Raw genomic sequence first — 20,227 nt, forward strand, 5'->3', positions numbered from 1 at the left:
TGGCATATCTTCACTTTGATGCTGATTGATGAATGCACTCTTTAATACATGATTGAGATATTTATATTTTGTTTTATGCAAGTTTTTCTATTTTTCATTAACTTCTGTTCATTACATATGTGGGGGCACTTCTCAGAACTATCTGTGGGGCACAGAGACCTGCATGTCCCCTGGGAGCCTTCCCAATTCCTTGCAGAATTTTCCATTTGTGACAACCTGCAAATTTGTGACAACCTTTAAGAAATCCTGCACAAGGACTCCCAAGTCCCTTTGTATCTTAGTTTTTTGTATTTTCTGTCTATGTAGAAAATAGTCAACCCTTTCATTTCTTTTACCAAGTGCATGACCATTCACTTCCTGCCACTATAGTTCATCTGACATTTCTTTGCCCATTTTCCGAATTGGTCTACATCCTTCTGTAGCCCCCCTACTTCCTCAAAACTACCTTCCCCTCTACCTGTCTTCATATCATCTGCAAAAGTTGCAACAAAGCCATCAATTCCTTCATCCAAATCATTGACATATAACATGAAAAGAATCAATCCCAATACAGACCCCTGTGGAACACCACTAGTCACCGGCAGCCAACCAGAAAAGGCTCCATTTATTCCCAGTCTTTGCTTCCTGCCAATCAGCCACTGCTTTATCCATGCTAGACTCTTTCCTGCAATACCACTTGCTTGTAGCTTGTTAAGCAGCCTCATGCGTGGCACCTTGTCAAAGGCCTTCTGAAAATCCAAATACTCTACATCAACCAATTCTCCTTTGCTTATCCTGCTTGTTGTTTCTACAAAGAATTCCAACAAATTCATCAAGCAAGATACTTCCTTGAGGAAACCATGCTGCCTATGGCCTATTTTGTCATGTGCCTCCAAATACCCTGAGATCTCATCCTTAATAATCTTCTCGAACATTTTCCCAGCCACTGTTGTCAGACTAACTGGCTTATAGTTTCCTTTCTTCTGCCTCTGTCCCTTCTTGAAGAGTGAAGTGACATTTGCAATTTTCCGGTCTTCTGGAACCATTCCAGATTCTAGTGATTCTTGAAAGATCATTACTAATGCCTCCACTTCTTTCAGACCTCTGTGGTGTACATCATCTGGTCCAAGTGACTTGTCTACCTTCAAACCTTTCAGTTTCCCAAGAACCTTCTCTCTAGTTATGATAACCTCACACAGTTCATGCCCCCTAACACCTGGAACTTCCCCATACTGGTAGTGTCTTCCACAGTGAACTGATGTAAAATATTTATTCAGTTCATCTATTATTTCATTGTCCTTTATCTTTTCATTATTATCTTTCCAGCATCATTTTCCAGAGATCCAATATCCACTTTCACCTCTCTATTACACTTTATGTATCTGTAGAAACTTTTGGTATGCTCTTCCTCCCTATGTCATTGGCACACACATGGACCATGACTTTTGGCTGTTCAAGCTCCCATTTAAGAATGCTGAAGACTCGATCTGAGATATCCCAGATCCTGGCACCTGAGAGGCAACATACCAACCAGAAATATAATTCTCACCCACAAAATCTCCTGTCTGTTCCCTTACCTAACAAATCCCTTATCACTATAGCATACCTCTTCTTCCCCCTTACCATCTGCATCACAGAGGTAGACTCAGTGCCAGAACCTGACCACTCTGACTTCCCTCTGTTAGGTCTTCCTCGCTCCCCAACAGTATCCAAAATATTATATCTCTTGTTGAGGGGGATGTCATCAGGGATACTCTGTACTGGCTCCTTAACCCCTTTTCCCTTCCTGACTGCCACCCAGTTTCCTGTGTCCTGCATCTTAGTTGTAATTACCTCTCTATATGTCCTTCTATTACCCCTTCAGCCTCCCGAATGATCTAAGTTCATCCGGTTCCAGCTCCAACTCTTTAACATGGTTTGTTAAAAGCTGCAGCTGGAAGCGCTTCTTGCAGTTGTAGTGGTCAAGGATACTGAAGGTCTCTCTGCCTTCCTACATCCTGCAAGAGGAGCATTGCACTTTCCTGCTGAGCAGATATAAAGAAGGAAAAAATATGAGCTTTGCTTTCTCTGAGTGAAGCCTCAAAGAGCTAAAGCCTTAAGATCACCACCATATGTCCACTCTGGCCATGGCCATTGCACTTGCACCTGCCTTGCTTTAATTTGCTCTTACTAATTAATCCCAAGTGCTGATTGGCCATTGATCAAAGCTCTATTATTCTGCTGTGAACCGCTCCTGCCTTTTATCCTCAGGCAGTGGACTTGATTGAAGTCCCTTTCTCTCCAAATTTCCGATGTCTGGGTTGGCTGCTGGTCAAAGTTCTGTATCCATAATTGAATAGCTTTTGAATATTGGAACTTCAGATAATCAGGTTGCCATGCAAAGTGGAGGAGCAGTGCAGGTGGTAGTTTTCCATCTGCCTGTTGATCTTGTCCTTCCTGTCAGCAGAGGCCGCTGCATTTGCAGATACTGTCAGACTCATAAGGAACTAAATGCAGTGCATTTAGAAGATGTTGCACACTGTAGCCATATCGTGCCAATTGGAGAGAATGACTATTTAAAGGTGATTGATGATGTGTTAATCAAGGGAGCTGGTTAGCCTGTTCCCTCAATATATTTAAGACAGATTGTATTTTTTTCCTCTTTCAAGTGAAATAGTAGAACCCTTTGTTCACTCCACAGCTATTAAAGTTCAGAAAAAATGTGACCATAACTGATTAGCTAACCTGCATGTTCTTTCCATGATTATCGTTAAACCTGCTTAATATTTTAGGAAATACCCATATTTTTAGTTTTTGTTAAAAGAAATCAAATAAATATAAAAAATAATGTGAAGCCATTCATGGTTGTTTTAAGAAGTATATAGAAAGGTCAATTTACCAAGTATAAAATAGCCTGAAAATCCTCAAAGAAACTTTGTTGAATCTGCTTAAAGAAATCTTAACATGTGCATCATTGGGTGGTTTCAGTGAAGTTTAGTTTTATTTTCAATTAAAACTTCATTGTTAGCAGAATACAGTAATGAACATTTGTTTTTTTACTTTTGCATCAGGGTTTCTGGGCTCGTTTGGTTACAATAGAAAGTACGCCGCCACTGTTTTTAGAAGATTTATTATCCTCTCTTGCTCTTCAAGAAAAAAGTGTTTTCATAAGAGATGAAACACTGAAAAGTGGGGCAAAGGAGATGAAGAATAAAAGTTCTGTTTCTATAAAAAGTGCAAAATTCCAATTATAAATAAATTCAGAGCATTGTTTGGACATTTCATTGCATTTGACTTTTAGTTAAATATTAAAAAAAGAAAAATCTCTGAATAACATTGTTTTTGAATGGCAACAATCATTTATATACATTTATTTAATGTATAATTGAATTATTTAAAAGAGGGAATGTTTAAAGTGAAAAATGCATGTAAAAAGAAAGGAAGTAGAGAACTTGGTAGACACACAACATCTGTAGTAAGAACATACCAACGTTATATTTTGGTTCTGTTGAAAATGCCTCTGTCCAACTCAAAAACGTGTCTGCGCAGTGCGCTAATTCAAGTATACTCTGTCTTGAATATCGATTTCTTCTTCCGGTAAAAAATTCCCATCCCCCATCCCCATCTTCCTCTATTCCAAACTCAGCCACCCCCCCCCCCCACCCCTGATTTTTTTTGTCTCTTCTCACCTGCCTGTCACTTCCCCTGGTTCCCCTCCTCCTTCCTTTTTCCTCAGGTCCACTCTCATCTCCGATCACATTCCTCCTCCTTTAGCCCTTAACCCCTACCTACCTGGCTTCATCTATCACCTTCCAGCTAGGCTCCTTCCCTTCCCCCCACCTTTTCATTCTGGTACCTTTTCCCTTGCTTCTCAGTCCTGAAGAAGGCTCTTGGCCCAAAATATTTCCATAGATGTAGCCTGACCTGCTGAATTCCTCCAGTATCTTGTGTGTTGCTTTGGATTACCAGCAACTGCAGAATTTCTTGTGTTTATATTCAGTTTTTGTTTTATAAGGAAGGTAAATTAATTTAAACTGCATTTAATGGCATGCTCTTTTTGGGATGTTTGGAATCAAATGATCAAAAGACTAAATTCACCCATTTCTAGTAATATGTCATCTATTTCCAGTATTGTAACCTTATTTCTGAACTATGCTTTTGGCTGGAACTCACTGACAAAGTGATAAAGGCTGAAACTATTTGGAAGAACACATAGTGTTCTGTAACCTATAAAAATACAAAGTGAAACTGGGAAGATATCTTGACCTCTTTTGTGACTTCTGTGCTTTTAAAATGTGTTTTTTAGTAGAGAATTAGCAAGTAACAACAAAAAATTTGATGTAAAACTTATGGAAAATGTCCATCCAGAAATTCCATTGTGATATACTGTTTATTTCAGCAATACATAATTGAAAAAAAAAACTTGTTCTCGAGCAAAAAGCATTATCAACCATTTCCAAGTTGTTTCATGTCATCTGTGAACTTAACCAAGCATTTTCCAATTTGGATTGTCTTTTCATCTCTGGTATGATTTCCATGTCAGACATGTATCAGATGTTAATACTAAGAAAGTGTTGCCAGGGATATTAGATCATGTTGCTCTAAGGTACAGTATCTGTAATTGGACACTCCTGGACAATTAGACTTCATTAATGCCATAATCAGTTAATTTAGCAACTGGAAAATCACATCAAAGTAACTTACAATAACAACAATATCAACTTATTTAGCATATTTGTTATAATGCACAACTTATGCTTCTTAGTGAGGATATTTTGTAAAAAAAAATGTTGAAACAAGCAAGGAAGTTAGGGTGGATGACCAAACATTTAGACAAGTAGTGGACCTAATGCAACATAATCATGGAAGGAAGAGTGTTTCTCAGGAGGAAATCACAGAGCTTAAAGAACTTAGTAGCTGAGTGTATGTCTATCACTACTGAGGTAATTAAAATCAGGTCTGAGCAATAGGCCAAACTTGTAGGAACTGTTAAGACCATAGAAGACTACATAGAGAGTGACGGGCATAATTGGGGAATAAGGCTTAATTTAGACACAAACAGCAGAATTTTAGTTGACTTCAAAATTATGGAAAGTAGTATCAAAAATGCCATTCAGGGGTGCATTGCTATAATGAAATCTGGAAGTAACAAGGTTATGGGTGATGGCTTCAGGAGTAAAGGACGACATCAAGAGCAAAAGGGTGAAGTTGGGCAATTGTACTGAAGTGGAAATAGGTGGTCTCATTGATGATGCAAATGTGAAGTCTAATTTCAATATGGTCTAATTTGGCATGAAGGTTATAAACAAATTGTTTATAACAGACAGTTTCTAAGGAAAAGTTAGTGGCTATAATATGAAGTGAAACAATGATTTCTGTCTTTACAGTGTTTAGTTGGAGTAAAATTCATTTATCCAGTAATAGATGTTGACTAAACAACCTGGTAATTTAAAAGTGATGGAAGTATTATTTCTACAAAAAAGTGTGCGTCTGGTTAACAATTCCAAGACTCAGCAAGTAGATGAGAAAAATGAGGAAATCAATGATGGATTTCTGAGGGACACCAGAGATAGCATTGTGGATGATGGTAGTAGATATTTTGTCCCTCACTGGATTGATAATAATAGAATCATGGTGAGCCATATTGTTCCACAATATCTGAAACTGCAGGTGGGTAGAAAAGGACAAAGGGGACATACACAAAATATTATTCAAGTCAGTTTGAATCATATAATTTTTCTGTTCTTGAAAGGTAGACAATGGCAGATTTATTTTTATAGCCTATAATTTTGATTTACTCACAGTAACGTAATCAAAGATTTTCAGTCACAAACACATCTGATTTGTCACCTCTCTTCAAGTTGATTAAAATGATAAAATATTCCAAATGTCTGACTCTAAATGTTTGCAAATTTAGGGAACTAATTAACAAAATCATAGGTTATAAACAATTATCCTGATTATTATATTCACTAAATTATTTTCATTGTGATAACATGAAGTCAAAACTGGCTCTTATTTTAACAAAAATAAAATCACAATATAATCACCAAAATGACATTTATCAATAATACAAGAAATTGAATCTTCTGTATGGCATGTACATAAAATTAATTTCTTATGGTAATCAGTAGGAGCTGCTAATTAAGCCCTTCCTGAAGAGTATTATGCATACATTTTGTACAGGGTAGAAATAAACATGTTCATTACCTAAAGGTGACTACTGTGCAATTATATTCACATTTTGTGCTCATACTTACAGCATTTTGTGCAATTTCGGTCATATTATTGAATCTGTCATAGCCAATGAATATAAAGCACATGATGAAAATGCAGCGTAACACTTCAAACATTTATATGAAACTATAGAATAAGGAAAATGCTGTTATTTCTTTCCTTAAACTACCCTGTTAAGAATGAATCTTTTGGAGAGATATCCTCCACTGTATCATCTTTAAAATTAAAGAACACATTGGCTATCATAAGCCAATGATAACCATACTAAAGTAGACCATACTAAGTAGAAATTGTTAACGGCTTTAGTTTGATACCAGTTTCAATATAACTTTAGATTTTAAAACTACTATATGGTTTGATCCTTAACATGACCTCAATAGTAGTCAATGAAGATTTGTATAATGACTTTACAATGATAAGAAGACTTGAGAAACCTTTATTTCTTAATTGGTCAGTTCTCTGAGCTATCCTTTATTTCATGATTCTTTCATTCAAAATTAAGGTCACTGTCAAAATCTAAATCCATTGCTTTCAATTAATTCCTTTTCCAATTTCTTCAAGTACATTTGATTTATTTCTTAGTTACCTCTTAATTACCATTTATCCATACCTTCTTAACAAAACTATTTGTTAGAATAAGATTAGTTTTCATTCATGGATTTATGACTATACCTCTACAGCACAAAATACAAGTCACAAAGAGATGAAAATGTTCTTTGTCAACAAACCAAAGCCATTCATTTCTTTTCTTAATACAACTACATATCTCTAGTCATGATCATATTTAGCAACCTGAAATGTTAATTTTGCTTCTCACTCCACAGATGCTGCCTGACATGTTGACTACATCATTTTGTACTCTTACTCCAATATAAATAATTTCTCCCCACTCTTCACAATATCCCACTGTCCCTTCTAATTGTATAATATTCTTTAACTCTGATGTATTTTGAAGTTGACTGCAAAAATGTGATACTTTTTCTTGGCCCTGTGAAGATATAACAAAAAATATGAAGCTGTTCACAGACATATTTAATTTTGTGGATCATTATACAAACTAAACTCCATCATGCCTCATAATATTCACTAACCTCTATAGAGATATTTTATCAAAAATCATAAGGAATGCATATGCAGTTTCCCAATAATGATCTGGAAACAACACTCATCTTAGTCAGAGGTTTACAGATGCACAAAATCACAATTCTAGACCATACTGAGTAGAAATTGTTCACGGCTATAGTTTGATACCAGTTCCAATATAACTTCAGATTTTAAAATTACTATATGGTTTGATGTTTAATATATGGAATGAGATTACTTGTTACTGGACATTTGCTTGTTAATGCTCCTTTTATGATGCTATGTGTCTGTGATGAAGCTGTAAGATTTTCTTTGCACCTGTGCACTAATGTACTTGTGCATATGACAATAAACTTGACTTTGACTTTGTCTTTGCTCAGTAAACAGAGCTCCATTTTGTCCACTCTTATAGCACTGAGGACTTCATTACTCACAGATTGTAGCTATATGCTATAACTGCAATATTAGAGAATTAAACCTGAAAAATAATCTAAGCCTGTAAAACAGGAAAGAAATCTAATTAAAATGGAATAATTTATCTGCATTATTGATGAAGTTTCTTTAATTAGTGATATCCAATCAAATTCACAAAATTCATCTTACCACAGATTTGTCAAAACAACAGCATTATTGGATCTATAAATAATTTTATAGTGAGAAGGAACTGCATAAATGTAACTCTGTTTGTGGAAATTTCTCTTCTATCAGCTTTATTGAAAGCAGATTAAATAAAATTGTAATTCTTGGCGCCTCGCGGGATGCATGAGATAATATTCTTTAATTAGTTTAGCTTTTGAATTTTCTTTTGCAATAAAAATCTGCAGTTTTGAAGGTGCCCACTTAGTTATTTGTATGATACAAAATAAATTACTTTTGCTGACACAATTAATAAAGAAAACATCAATAAAATGTAAGAAATCATTTGGTATTTTATAGCTTGTTTCAATCTTAACACATTGTGTTTCTGATATAATTAACCTTTTCTTGCTCAGACATTGTGTGCATTTATGTACAGCAATTATGGAATGATTATTGCTTTAGCAGTTTGCATACTAGAAATATGTAGGTCTAGTGTAATAATAAGCTAAAGTCTTTAAAAATAAGCAATTAGATATGTATGTTCTATTATGAATACAATTTATTCACAACAAAGAACAACTTTGGACATTCAATCCCATTTTTAAACAAACAAATGCTTTTCACTGTTCTATGTTCAAGTAACAATTAAATGGCTTACTTAGCAACTTTTAACAGAAACTTAAAATAAAAGATGATTAAAGATGCAAAAGGGAATTCTAACTCAGGCCAGTGAACAAGCACAATAACAAAATATACTTATAGTCTTTACAGTGTCTATAAAAATAACATTACCATCTGATATGCGTTGGAGTTATTGAATGTTATTACCTTACTAATTGTAAGGTAAGGCTGTCTGTAAAGTATTTCCATAGGAACTGTAATAAAAAGTTGCTTTTTCATATTAGTTTTGGATGCTTATATTGAAGGATAACAGATACAGGATTAGCGGGGCAATGCCTTAATTCTACTGCCTGACACTGACTAGGATGTTAAAAGAATATGCAGAGCTCGTCTGTACTACCAATGCAACTATGTAAATGCAGCATAGATTAAAGAGTGTTAAAAGAGCTAAGGAGATCCAAATCAGTACATTTTAAAACATAGTCAACACAACGAAGGAATGGTGCTACAAAGTCAAGTGTAAGAAGAATGTATGTAAATGGAAGGGCCCTTAGGAGCATTGAGGTACAGAGGAATTTTTGGGGTGCAAGCAAAACAGCGAAGTGAAGAGAAGGCAATAATGAAAGTGTATGGTATACTTGGTTTTATTGGTGAAAACCTTGTTACATCCTCCCCGTGGAATGGGTGAGTTTTCTCTGTGTGCTCCACAACTCAAAGATGTACCAGGTAGGTTAATTGATTATTGTAAATTGTCCTGTGATTAGGTTACGGTTAATCGGGTTTGCCCGGGATTGCTTTGGTAAGCCATACTTGGAGTATTATATGCAATTCTGATTATCACTTTATAGGAGGTGAGTGGAGATTTTGGGAAGGGTGCAAAATAGTTTCACTACAATGTTGCCTGGATTTGTATTAGCTATTACAAGAGGATGGACAGATTTGGGTTGTTTTTCTGGAGCGTCAGAAGCTGAGGCAGTTGGAAAAATTATTTGCCAGCATTGTACACAACCCCCACCTGTCACTCACTAAGCAAGCCAGAATGTAATTCAGGCATGTTGTTATAGGGGTGGAATTGCTGAGGCGCCTAAACATTGTACAGTCACGGAAGGATCGCTCCTTCTGTGATTCCTTTCTCCATTCATTCATCCCCACTAATCTACCAACTGGCACTTATCCCTGTAAATGGTAGAAATCCTACACCTGCCCACTCAACTCCATCACCATCATTTAGGATCCCAAACAGTCCTTCCAGGGAGGTAATTCTTCACCTGTGAATCTGCTGGGGTCATCTCCTGATGTACCCTCCTCTACATTGGATTGGGGACCACATTGTCAAGCACCTCAGCTCCATTCCCAAAAAGTGGAACTTCCTGCTGGCCAACCATTTCAATTACTGTTCCTATTCTGACATGTTTGCCCATGGCATCCTCTTCTATCATGATGAGGCCACTTGGGTTTGTGGAGCAACACCTCATGATCCATCTAGGTATGAACATTGATTTTTCTAACCTGGTATATTCCCCTCCCCCTCCCCTCTTTATTTCCCACACATCTTCTTCTCACCTGCCTGTCACCTTCCTCAGTGCCCCTCCTCCTTCCCTTTCTCCCATTAGTCGCTCTCCTCTCCTATCAGATTCCTACTGTCCAGGCATTTGCCCTTTTCACTTATCACCTCACAGCTTCTTACTTCATCCCTCTCCTCTACCCACCCGCCTTCACCAATCACAATAAATAATGCCTATTGTCTTGTTTATTATTTATTGTAATGCCTGCACTGTTCTGTGTACTTTATGCAGTCCTGGGTAGGTCTGTATTCTATTGTTAGTTTTTGTGTTGGCTTATGTAGTTCTGTGTAGTTTTTGTATTGTTCATGTAGCACCATGGTCCTGAAAAATGTCTCATTTTTACTGTGTACTGTACCGGCAGTTATGGTCAAAATGACAATAAAAAGTGACTTGAATTGACTTCCAGCTTGTCCTCCTTCCCCTCCCCCCACCTTATTCAGGGATCTTCCCCTTCATTTCCAGTCCTGAAGAAGGGTCTTGACCCAAAACATCGACTATTTATTCATTTCCATCAACGCTGCCTGACCTGCTGAGTTCCTCCAGTATTCTATGTGTGGTGCTCAGTGTAATCATCTGTGTCGGAGATTATATCAATCACTCAGATGGTGATGAGGCATATAGAAGTGAGATACATTATCTGGTTGAGTGCTGTCACAATAACAACCTCACACTCAGCATAAGCAAAACCAAAGAATTTATTGCAAACTCTAGGAAAGGGAAGTTAGGAGAACACACACCAGTTCTCATTTAGGGATTAGCAATTAAAACAGTGACCAGCTTCAAGTTCCTGGGCAACATCATCTTGTGGGAATCTATCCTGCACCCAACAAATTGATGCATTCACAAAGAATGCATGTCATGTCAGTGGCTCTACACCATTAAGAGTTTTACCATGTCACCAAGACACAAATTCCTATAGATACAACATTCTAACTGATGCACCACAATCTGCTTTGGAGGCTCCAATGCATAAGATTGCAAAAGATTGCAGAGAGTTGCAGACTGAGCCAGCTACATCACAGTCACAAACATCCCCACCATTGAGGACATCATAAAGAGGCAGTGCCTCATGAAGGTGGAATTAATCACTAAAGATCTTCAACATCTAAAGCATGCTCTCTTCTGATTATTACCATCAGGGAGGGAGCACAGGAGCCTAAAGACACACATTCAATTCTTCAGGAACAGCTTTTCCCCCTCCTCCATTCCATTTCTGAACAGTCAATGAAGTTAGGAACACTACCTCATTATTCTGTTATTAAACTATTTATTTACATTTGTAATTTATTTTGATGTTATGGTTTTGCACTATACTGCTGCCACCAAACAACCATCTGATTCTGATTCATCAGCATCAACCTTTCTCTGACCCTGTAATGAAGTAGGAATGTTGCTAGGATTCTGGGCTTACGGTATTACTATACCGAGATACTGTATTACTACAACCAACTTCTTGGTTTTGTGTTTTTTTTCTCCTAATTACCATCAAGATCTCAAGATCATTTGCCATATTTCTACACTGTTCAAATCAATGACTCTACTTTCTTGATATCAAGGATGGTCACTCATGCCTCAACTACAGAATTCAGCTCTTATGCCCATACTTAAACACAGACTCTAATCTGGTCTGAACAACACACACAAGATGCTGGAGGAACTCAGCAGGCCAAGCAGCATCTACGGAAAAGACTAAACTTTTGACGTTTCAGACCAGGACCCTTCATCAGGACTGAAATAAAGAGGTTAGAGCAGGAGGTGGGGGTGTTGGGGAAGAAATACAGGGTGGTAGGTGATAAGTGAAGCCCGGAGAAGGGGGAGGGGTGGTAAAGAGCTAGGAAGCTGATAGGTGATGGCAATAAAACGCCAGAGAAAGGGGAATCTGACAGGAGAGGGAAGAAGGGGAAGGGGGGAGCATCAAAGGGAGGTGATAGGCAGGTAAGGAGATGAGGTAAGAGAGGGGAACGGGATTGAAAATGGTGAATGGGGAGGCGAGTGAGGGCAGACGTGTGTCAAATAGAAGAGATACGGGTGAGGGCAGCGTTGATGGTGGAGGAAGGAAAGCCTTTGAAGAAGGAGGACATTTCATAGTTTTGGAATGAAAAGAATCTGGTCTGAAGTTGAGTGGTTGTGGTAGAATTATTCATCATTCAGCCCGAGAGACTTTGGGTATCCCTAAAAAAGTTATATCGTCTCTTTTAAATCCCTTTCAAACAGAAACCACATTGTGATGCTGTTTGAATTTAAGCGTAATTGGGCTCCATAACATCCTTTCACAGACTTTAAGAGAAAACTCAACAGTGAGGTGGGTAACTGTTTAGTTCACAACAAATAGAAAAAGAAAATATTGAAAAGACACTGGTTGGAAATTATACCTTAACTTTTGGGAACAGTGTTTCATTGAACGTATCGGTGAAATGTGAAATAAGCAATTAAATATTTCATCCATCCGTGGAGCATTCGGCTAATTTCAGTCGCGGATTCAATAAAACAAAACCTTTCCGCTCATTTTCATTTGAATATTGGATTACAAGGTTATTTTTGAAAAGAGGCTGTTTTAGTGGTAAATTGAAAGCATATTTATCTGTGTGTTCATTCATTGTCACGGTGGGTGGAACGGACAGCCTTGCTTTTAGCTGGTAATTCGGGATTCCAGTTCTTCGATGAAGTTTAAAACTTCAAATCCTTGTCGCTTGAACGTGCCAAGCCTGCACAAATAAAGCAACACAATGAAAGCAGAGCAATAAAGCGAGGCGACTCTTACTGTAACTGCATCTGCATTCTTAATCTAAGAAATCCTGTTGATTTTATCATGCTAACCAAAACTCGGAACATAACGAAATACCTCCCCGTGCGTTTGAATGTGGAGAAGCCTAACCCCATTTAACGCGATTGTCTCTCTTAAAACAGAAATAGCGTTCTAGCGCCAAGTCCCTGCTGGGCTCCACTGTCAAAATTACGCCTGTAACATCTGTTTGACAGGAAAGACAACTACCACTGATCAGATTAGACTAACTGTAAGATTTTTCACGGCACCGTTACCTGTTGAGTACTGCGGATACCGGAATGTATATCCTGCTACGATCTGCCTTCTGCCCAGCCCATGAGATCGCGACAGCACACAGTCCACGTAGATATCCCAGAAGAGCTGAGCCAGGTCGATGAATAGGGCAGCGTGCTTGGGTTTTTCCGAGAGTTTCAGAAAGATCATGAAGTCCCAGAGGCCGCTGACTGTTTCGGCGACTCGCAGTTTCTTGAGCTCGACCAGGGCAAGAGAGGAGCTCTCCCAGCACTGAGGGTCAATCTCGCCCAGACTCAGTGGGTCCGCGTTCCTGCTCTGAGCCATAACCAGCACGGGGATCCAGATCAGCATTAGGTATAAGCTACCGCCCACACACTGCATACTACACCGGGACTGGCTGACAATGGAAAACACAGCGGCGGATTTAGTAATTGACCAGTCGTTAAATCGAACATTGCAAACCAAAACATGGAAGTGAAAGAGCTATTTTCGTTGTGTACTGTTGTGCCTATGATTCCAAGTCATGAAAGGTACATGAGAAGGAGTTCAAGGGATCTTCGGAAAGTAGAAATTACAATATGTTAACACTGAGAATACTCGACATTGATACTGAATATCCGCACTAATATTGACACACCAGCGTTGACACCAGGCGCTGTGTGTGCGTGCCTGCGCCCCCGTGGACACTGACTATCCACCCTGTTTGGACATCTGCTCTAACGATTACCTTGGGTATCTGCATCAGCCGGCCCCCGAGATTTTGCATTTTGAAAGCCCATGCCAGTAATATCCCGGCGGCAAAAGGGTGAACTGGAGAGTTCACACATGACATGATGGAAATTGAATTTTTAAAGAACATTCGAACCCTCATTGAAACTAAAAATCTACCCAAGTCGTGAAGGTGGTGAGAGCGTGGAGCGAGGTGCCAGCACAAGCGGTGTATGCCAGCTCGATCTCAACGTGTAAGAAAAGTTTGGATAGGTGCTTGGATGGTAAGGGTATTGGGGGGGGGGGGGGTATGATCCCGGTGCAGCTCGATGAGGGTAGGCAGTTTAAATGGTTTCAGCATGAACTAGTTGGGCCGAAGGGCCAGTTTCCGTGCTGTACCTTTCTATGACTGAACGACTTTAATCCGGAGCAGTTTCTGTGACGGTACCAAGGACTTTACAGGGAATGTTGCTGGTGATAATTGGGGGCTGTTGTATTTCGTGGAGTGGTGCGTCAGTTTGAACAACTACAGTTTGTAGCCATTTACGAATTTCTCAGTGCGTTAGGTTAGCCGCCAGCGTGGTTCTATTCGCACAGTTACAGAGAAAAAAAACCTGGAAGGGACAAAAAAAAACACTCGGCCTTTACTTTTCTTTCTATCGACTTCTTAGAGTATTTGCAGATTAGCACGGAACGGCGAAGAGAAGTTAGGGGCGGGTCCGCACGTACGTGGAGCAAATGAAGAAAAGAATGAGAAACCCTTCAAAAAGAGAAAATTGGTGATAAAATCGCTCTGTGACCTGCGGCATGGGTCAAAATAGATGAGGCTTCCATACAAAGTAGTCCATCTCCAGAAAGATCACACACGGCTAACGATCCGGAGATGGTGGTCCAAAGACCAGGCACCCTGAATCTCAACCCTTCCAGATGGCACGAATGACCCAAAGCTGCGTGGATTCGATATCCTCCAAATGTAAGCGTTAAGCGCTTAATCGTAACACATTCTTTACATTTATGTTTTATATGTTGATGTAAAAAACCCTCTTCTATCATAGACTTCAAAGTAATGAAACTTCTTTACTTCACAACAAGATTCTTGTTGTGGTAATCAGAAATTATCTTTACTCTCGAAGCAGGGCCAAGGCTGCCACAGCCGGTACTGCCTTGACTTGCTAAATGCTTCATGCATTTCCTATTCCCGCTACTTGATGATCCGTTACGCAAAATGTCGTGTACTCTATTTTGGAGGGTGACTTTCACCTTTGTTAAACACATTATTATTCTGAATACTTTTTTTCTGCGCCTTCTATGCACCGTTGCCCCAAGTATACCAGATGCGTGTGAAAGGATGGTCAGAATATGCATAATCAGAATTTAATTCTGCAGTACTTTCTTCCTGAACCGGAAACTTGTTATTTTACCGGGATATAGGCATCCTATCTATGAAGCTGGAAAGATTGCTCAGTGAACTGCATCACAAAAATTATGTTCAGATAAGGAAGAAGAAAACTAAAAATCAAAAAAATACAAATATAGCAAACTAAATAAAAAATGCAGGTCAGGATACACCCCAAAAACTTGTAAATTCAAATATGCAAACAATATATTCATAATGACTGCATTGTTAATAAATACTACACAGTTCTTAAAAGCATGGAAACTGCCATTCAGCCCAAGTTCACGCTTCCTTCAAGCATCCTTTCATCCTTCGCTCCCTAACCCCATCAACATGTCCTACCTATTCCTTTCTTCTTCAATATTATCGTACTACTTCACTTCAATATTACCTGTGGCAGAATGATCCCCCCTTTAGCGGGGGGAAATCACTGACACCCCCTCCGCCACTCCAAATCCTCTGTTGTATTAATCAGTGACTATATTTTTAGTTTTGGTACAAACTGACATATATTCATAATTACTTCATAATTTTAAATCACCCACAGTGTCAGTTTTATATTTAGAGGACAGAAAGCCCCAGCCTGTCCAATTTGCTCTGGCTAGTAAAATGTTTCGGTCTTCTTTCATCCTCCTGAAGGAGAACGAATCAGAGTTTAGGTTAAGGGACATGTTGTAATGATATGGACTAAGACAACCGTGTAGCTATTTCTTTTTTATAATCGGAGAGTAATTTGAGCAGTCATGTATGTATATGTCTGCGAAGAAACTACTGTCCTCACTCAAGTTTACATGTCTCACCCGAACTGCAGTGAAACTTAAAACAGAGTCGTTACAAAGACTATATCATATCGTCCAAATGCACGCATACTTTAAATGTATACCTTAAAATTTAGATCGGATCCAAAAACTATAGAAAGTAAGTGGATGGTTACTTACAAGATGTATTCTCTCTCGCTGCTGTCACTACTACATCAACACAGCACTGGATGTGTTGTTGGTAGCTGACGACAGGTTGAAGTCCCTGTGCTACGCAAGGTTGGATCTTGGAGTTGGGTATAGGTGTAACCAGTAATCCGCGCATTTATTTATACTCCAGTACGCCCACAACTCTGCGTCAGATTCTGTTTTACTATTTCTCGAATGCCTTATAAGTTGACCAGGCTGTGTTATAGACCACTCGAGCTAACCACCCATACACAAGCATATACAAATGACGTCGGTGACGAAATGGAACAACCGCAAAGGTCGCGTCCAAGGAGTAGTCCGAAATTTCAGGAAATCTTTTTTTTTCTGTAAAATACTTCTTTACGTGGTAATCTCAAGAGGTACTCTGTGCAGAATTGAGTCATCGACTGCACTCGGGCAGAGGAGGCAATCCTTTCTCTTTCAAGGTTGAATTTTATACGAAATTTCTATATAAAAGTTCTTAATCGCTATCATACCTTCAGGATCTTACATCTGAACAATCAAGGTACACCAAGGGGATCAAAACAAAAATATGAAAAATGAATCATGGGTTTCTGGCTCAACAGACGCTACCCGATCTGTTGAGTATTTCCAGCATTTTCTGTTTTTATTTCCGATTTGTAGCATCTGCAATTTTTGGTTGATTTTCATTTGAGCAAAGCGAATGTTCTCTAGCCGAAGTGTTACTTTCGTCGCGGAAATTCTGGGCAGATTTCCTCACAGCTATCATTATAACACGCACAAAATGAAGGGACCTAGCAGGTCAGGCAGCATCTAGGGAAATGAATGAACAGTCGACCTACCTTTAATCAGGATGGAAAGGAGGCTGGGGAAATACCAGAATAAGAAGTTGTTGGGAGGAGGGGGTACAAGCTGGTAGGTGATAGGTGGAATCAGGTGAGAGGAAGGGAGGTGAGTGGGAAGTGGCGATGAAGTGAGATGCTGGGAGGTGATAGGTGGAATCAGGTGAGAGGAAGGGAGGTGAGTGGGAAGTGGCGATGAAGTGAGATGCTGGGAGGTGATAGGTGGAATCAGGTGAGAGGAAGGGAGGTGAGTGGGAAGTGGCGATGAAGTGAGATGCTGGGAGGTGATAGGTGGAATCAGGTGAGAGGAAGGGAGGTGAGTGGGAAGTGGCGATGAAGTGAGATGCTGGGAGGTGATAGGTGGAATCAGGTGAGAGGAAGGGAGGTGAGTGGGAAGTGGCGATGAAGTGAGATGCTGGGAGGTGATAGGTGGAAAAGGTAAAGAAGGGCTGAGGAGGAAGGGATCTGATCGAGGTCAGTGGACAAGGGGAGAAAAGGAAGGAGCAGAGGGGATAGGCAGGTGAGAAGAAGAGGAGTAAGAGAGGAGCCAGAATGAGGAATGAAAAAGGAGATGAGTGGGGAGAGGAGGGAGGGAGAAATTATTGGATGTTAGAGAAACCGATGTCCATGCCGTCAGATTGGATATCACCCAGATGGAAGGTAATGCTTCTCCAGTCTGAGAATTGCCTCATCGTGGCAGTAAAGGAGGCCATGGCCCAACATCTCAGGAATGGTGATGGGCTGTGGAGTTTAAAATGATTGGTCACCGGGTAATCCTGCCCGTTACGGACGGAACGAAGGTGTTCGACAAAACCGTTCTCCAGTCTATGCTCGGTGTCATTTATGTATAGGAGACCGCAATGGGAACGCCCGACACAGCAGATGACCCAGCCATACTTGCAGGTGTAGTTTTGCCTCACATGAAAGGACTGTTGGTGGCCTTGAATGGTGTTGAGGGAGAAGCTGAATGGGCAAGCGGACGTTCCGCTTGCAGGGATAGATACCGGGAGGGAGATTCGTGCGGGAGGACGAATGGTCAAGTGAGAGCGATCCCTACAGTAAGCGGAGAGTGCGGGGAGAGGGTGGGTGGAGTGGTAAAGTTGTGGTTTGTGGCGGCTACTGTCATTGTGTTCATCTTGTAGGTTACACGAGACTGGTCTGAGAGATGTGGGGTCGTGTGGATATAGAGGACCATATGGTCCTGCGAATGGCACTCGACCTGCGATGTGTAAATCAGTTCACAATCCTCTCCCATCTTCTAGCCATTGTTGAAACGGTTTGTGGTGTCCATTGCGCCAACTCCAGGCTGAGCGGCCAATTGTCAGATTTCCACAACCAGTTAGTGTAATTAAAACTGTTCATCTTCGCCAAAGCAATACCCATGCCTCCTCCGAGCCCACGAGAATGCTGCCGCTTATACCCTGCGTGGCCGCTTTACACGTGTTAATGAAAATATCTAATCGGCCAATCACGTGGCAGCAACTGCATGAAAGCAGGCAGGCCTGGCCAGCTTCAGTTGTTTAGACCAAAGATCAGAGTAGGGAAGAAATGTTATCCATGGTGTCAGACAGGTTGGTATGGTCTCAGAAACTGCCGATCTCCTGGGATTTTCACGCACAACAGACTCTAGAATTTACAGAGAATTATACGAAAAACAAAAATAAAAAGTCAGTAAACGGCAGTTCTGTGAGATAAAGTGCTTTGTTCATGAGAGAGGCCAGAGAAGAATGGCTAGACTGGTTAAAAGTGACAGGAAGGGGGCAGTAACTCAGTTAAAAACGCGTTACAGCAATGGTGTGCAGAAGAGCATCTCTGAACGTACAACTCGTCACACCCTGAGGTAGATGGGGTAAAGAAGCAGAAGACCACGAACATACAATCAGTGGTCATTTTATTAGGTACCTCCTAATAAAGGTGTCACATCTTTCAGTGGAAGAGTATTTTGGAGATAGTGATCATAATTCTATCTCCTTTACAATAACATTGGAGAGAAATAGGAACAGACAATTTAGAAAAGTGTTTAGTTGGAGTAGGGGGAATTATGAGGCTATCAGGCAGGAAATTGGAAGCTTAAACTGGAAACAGATGTTCTCAGGGAAGAGTACAGAAGAAATGTGCCAAATGTTCTGGGGATATTTGTGTGGAGTTCTGCATAGGTATGTTCCAATGAGACAGAGAAGTTATGGTAGGGTGCAGGAACCGTGGTGTACAAAAGCAGTAATAAATCTAGTCAAGAAGAAAAGAAAAGCTTACAAAAGGTTCAGAGAACTAGGTAATGTTAGAGATCTAGAAGATTATAAGGCTAACAGGAAGGAGCTTAAGAAGGAAATTAGGAGAGCTGGAAGGGGCCATGAGAAGACCTTGGTAGAGAGGGTTAAGGAAACCCCAAGGCATACTACAAGTATGTGAAGAGCATGAGGATAAGACATGAAAGAATAGGACCTATCAAGTGTGACAGTGGGAAACTGTGTATGGAACCGGAGGGAATAGATGATGTACTTAATGAATGCTTTAACTTCAATATTCGCTATGGAAAAGGAGCTTGGTGATTGTATGATGACTTGCAGCAGACTGAAAAGCTTGAGCATGTAGATATTAAGAAAGAGGATGTGCTGGAGAGTTTGGATGGCATCAAGTTGGATGAGTCACTGGGACCGGATGAGATGTACCCCAGGCTACTGTAGGAGGCAAGGGAGGAGATTACTGGGCCTCTGGCGATGATCTTTACATTATCAATGGAGACGGGAGAGGTTCCGAAGGATTGGAGGGTTGCTGATGTTGTTCCCTTATTCAAGAAAGGGAGTGGAGATAGCCCAAGAAATTATAGACCAGTGTGTCTTACCTCAGTGGTTGGTAAGCTGATGGAGAAGATCCTGAGAGGCAGGATTTATGAACATTAGGAGAGGTATAATATGATTAGGAATAGTCAGCATGGCTTTGTCAAGGGCAGGTCCTGCCTTACGAACCTGATTGAATTTTTTGAGGATGTGGCTAAACACATTGATGAAGGAAGAGCAGTAGATGTAGTGGATTTCAGCAAGGCATTTCATAAGGTACCCCATGGAAGGCTTATTGAGAAAATAAGGAGATATGGATTCCAAGGGGACATTCCTTTGTGGATCCACAACTGGCTTGCCCACAAAAGGCAAAGTGTGGTTGTAGATGGGTCATATTCTGCATGGAGGTCAGTGACCAGTGGTGTGCCTCAGGGAGCTGTTCTGGGACCCCTCTTCGTGATTTTTATAAATGACACGGAGGAGGATATGGAGTGATGGGTTTGTAAGTTTGCT

At 40.1% G+C, this 20,227-nt stretch overlaps 2 protein-coding genes across 2 annotated transcripts in view; one reads left to right on the forward strand and one right to left on the reverse strand.

Annotated features, from left to right (window-relative positions):
- The window catches only part of LOC132395496 (cilia- and flagella-associated protein 69-like), a 136,694-nt gene extending 129,047 nt beyond the window's left edge, over positions 1 to 7,647 (forward strand). The window contains exon 23 of the mRNA XM_059972202.1: positions 3,030 to 7,647. Coding sequence (XP_059828185.1) covers positions 3,030 to 3,212 — 183 coding nt within the window. The 3' untranslated portion in view covers positions 3,213 to 7,647. The remainder of the gene's footprint in view (positions 1 to 3,029) is intronic.
- A 4,969-nt stretch (positions 7,648 to 12,616) lies between these two features.
- Positions 12,617 to 13,443, reverse strand: LOC132395157 (protein FAM237A-like). The gene is made up of 2 exons (XM_059971455.1): positions 13,083 to 13,443; positions 12,617 to 12,748 (listed from the first exon to the last, which is right to left on the reverse strand). Exons 1-2 carry the CDS (start codon positions 13,441 to 13,443, stop codon positions 12,711 to 12,713), a joined length of 399 nt encoding a protein of 132 aa, XP_059827438.1. The 3' UTR covers positions 12,617 to 12,710.
- Between the last annotated feature and the right edge of the window lie 6,784 nt (positions 13,444 to 20,227).

Source organism: Hypanus sabinus, chromosome 6 (genome assembly GCF_030144855.1).
Source record: "Hypanus sabinus isolate sHypSab1 chromosome 6, sHypSab1.hap1, whole genome shotgun sequence".
NCBI classification, from domain to species: domain Eukaryota; kingdom Metazoa; phylum Chordata; class Chondrichthyes; order Myliobatiformes; family Dasyatidae; genus Hypanus; species Hypanus sabinus.

What these genes read in the sequence shown, in the direction of transcription:
- LOC132395157 (XM_059971455.1), bottom strand. Translation starts at nt 13,443, where the DNA reads ATGCAGTGTGTGGGCGGTAGCTTATACCTAATGCTGATCTGGATCCCC. An exon ending in GTATCCGCAGTACTCAACAG is followed by an intron (nt 12,749 to 13,082) that starts GTAACGGTGCCG and finishes TTATTTGTGCAG; the next exon opens with GCTTGGCACGTTCAAGCGAC.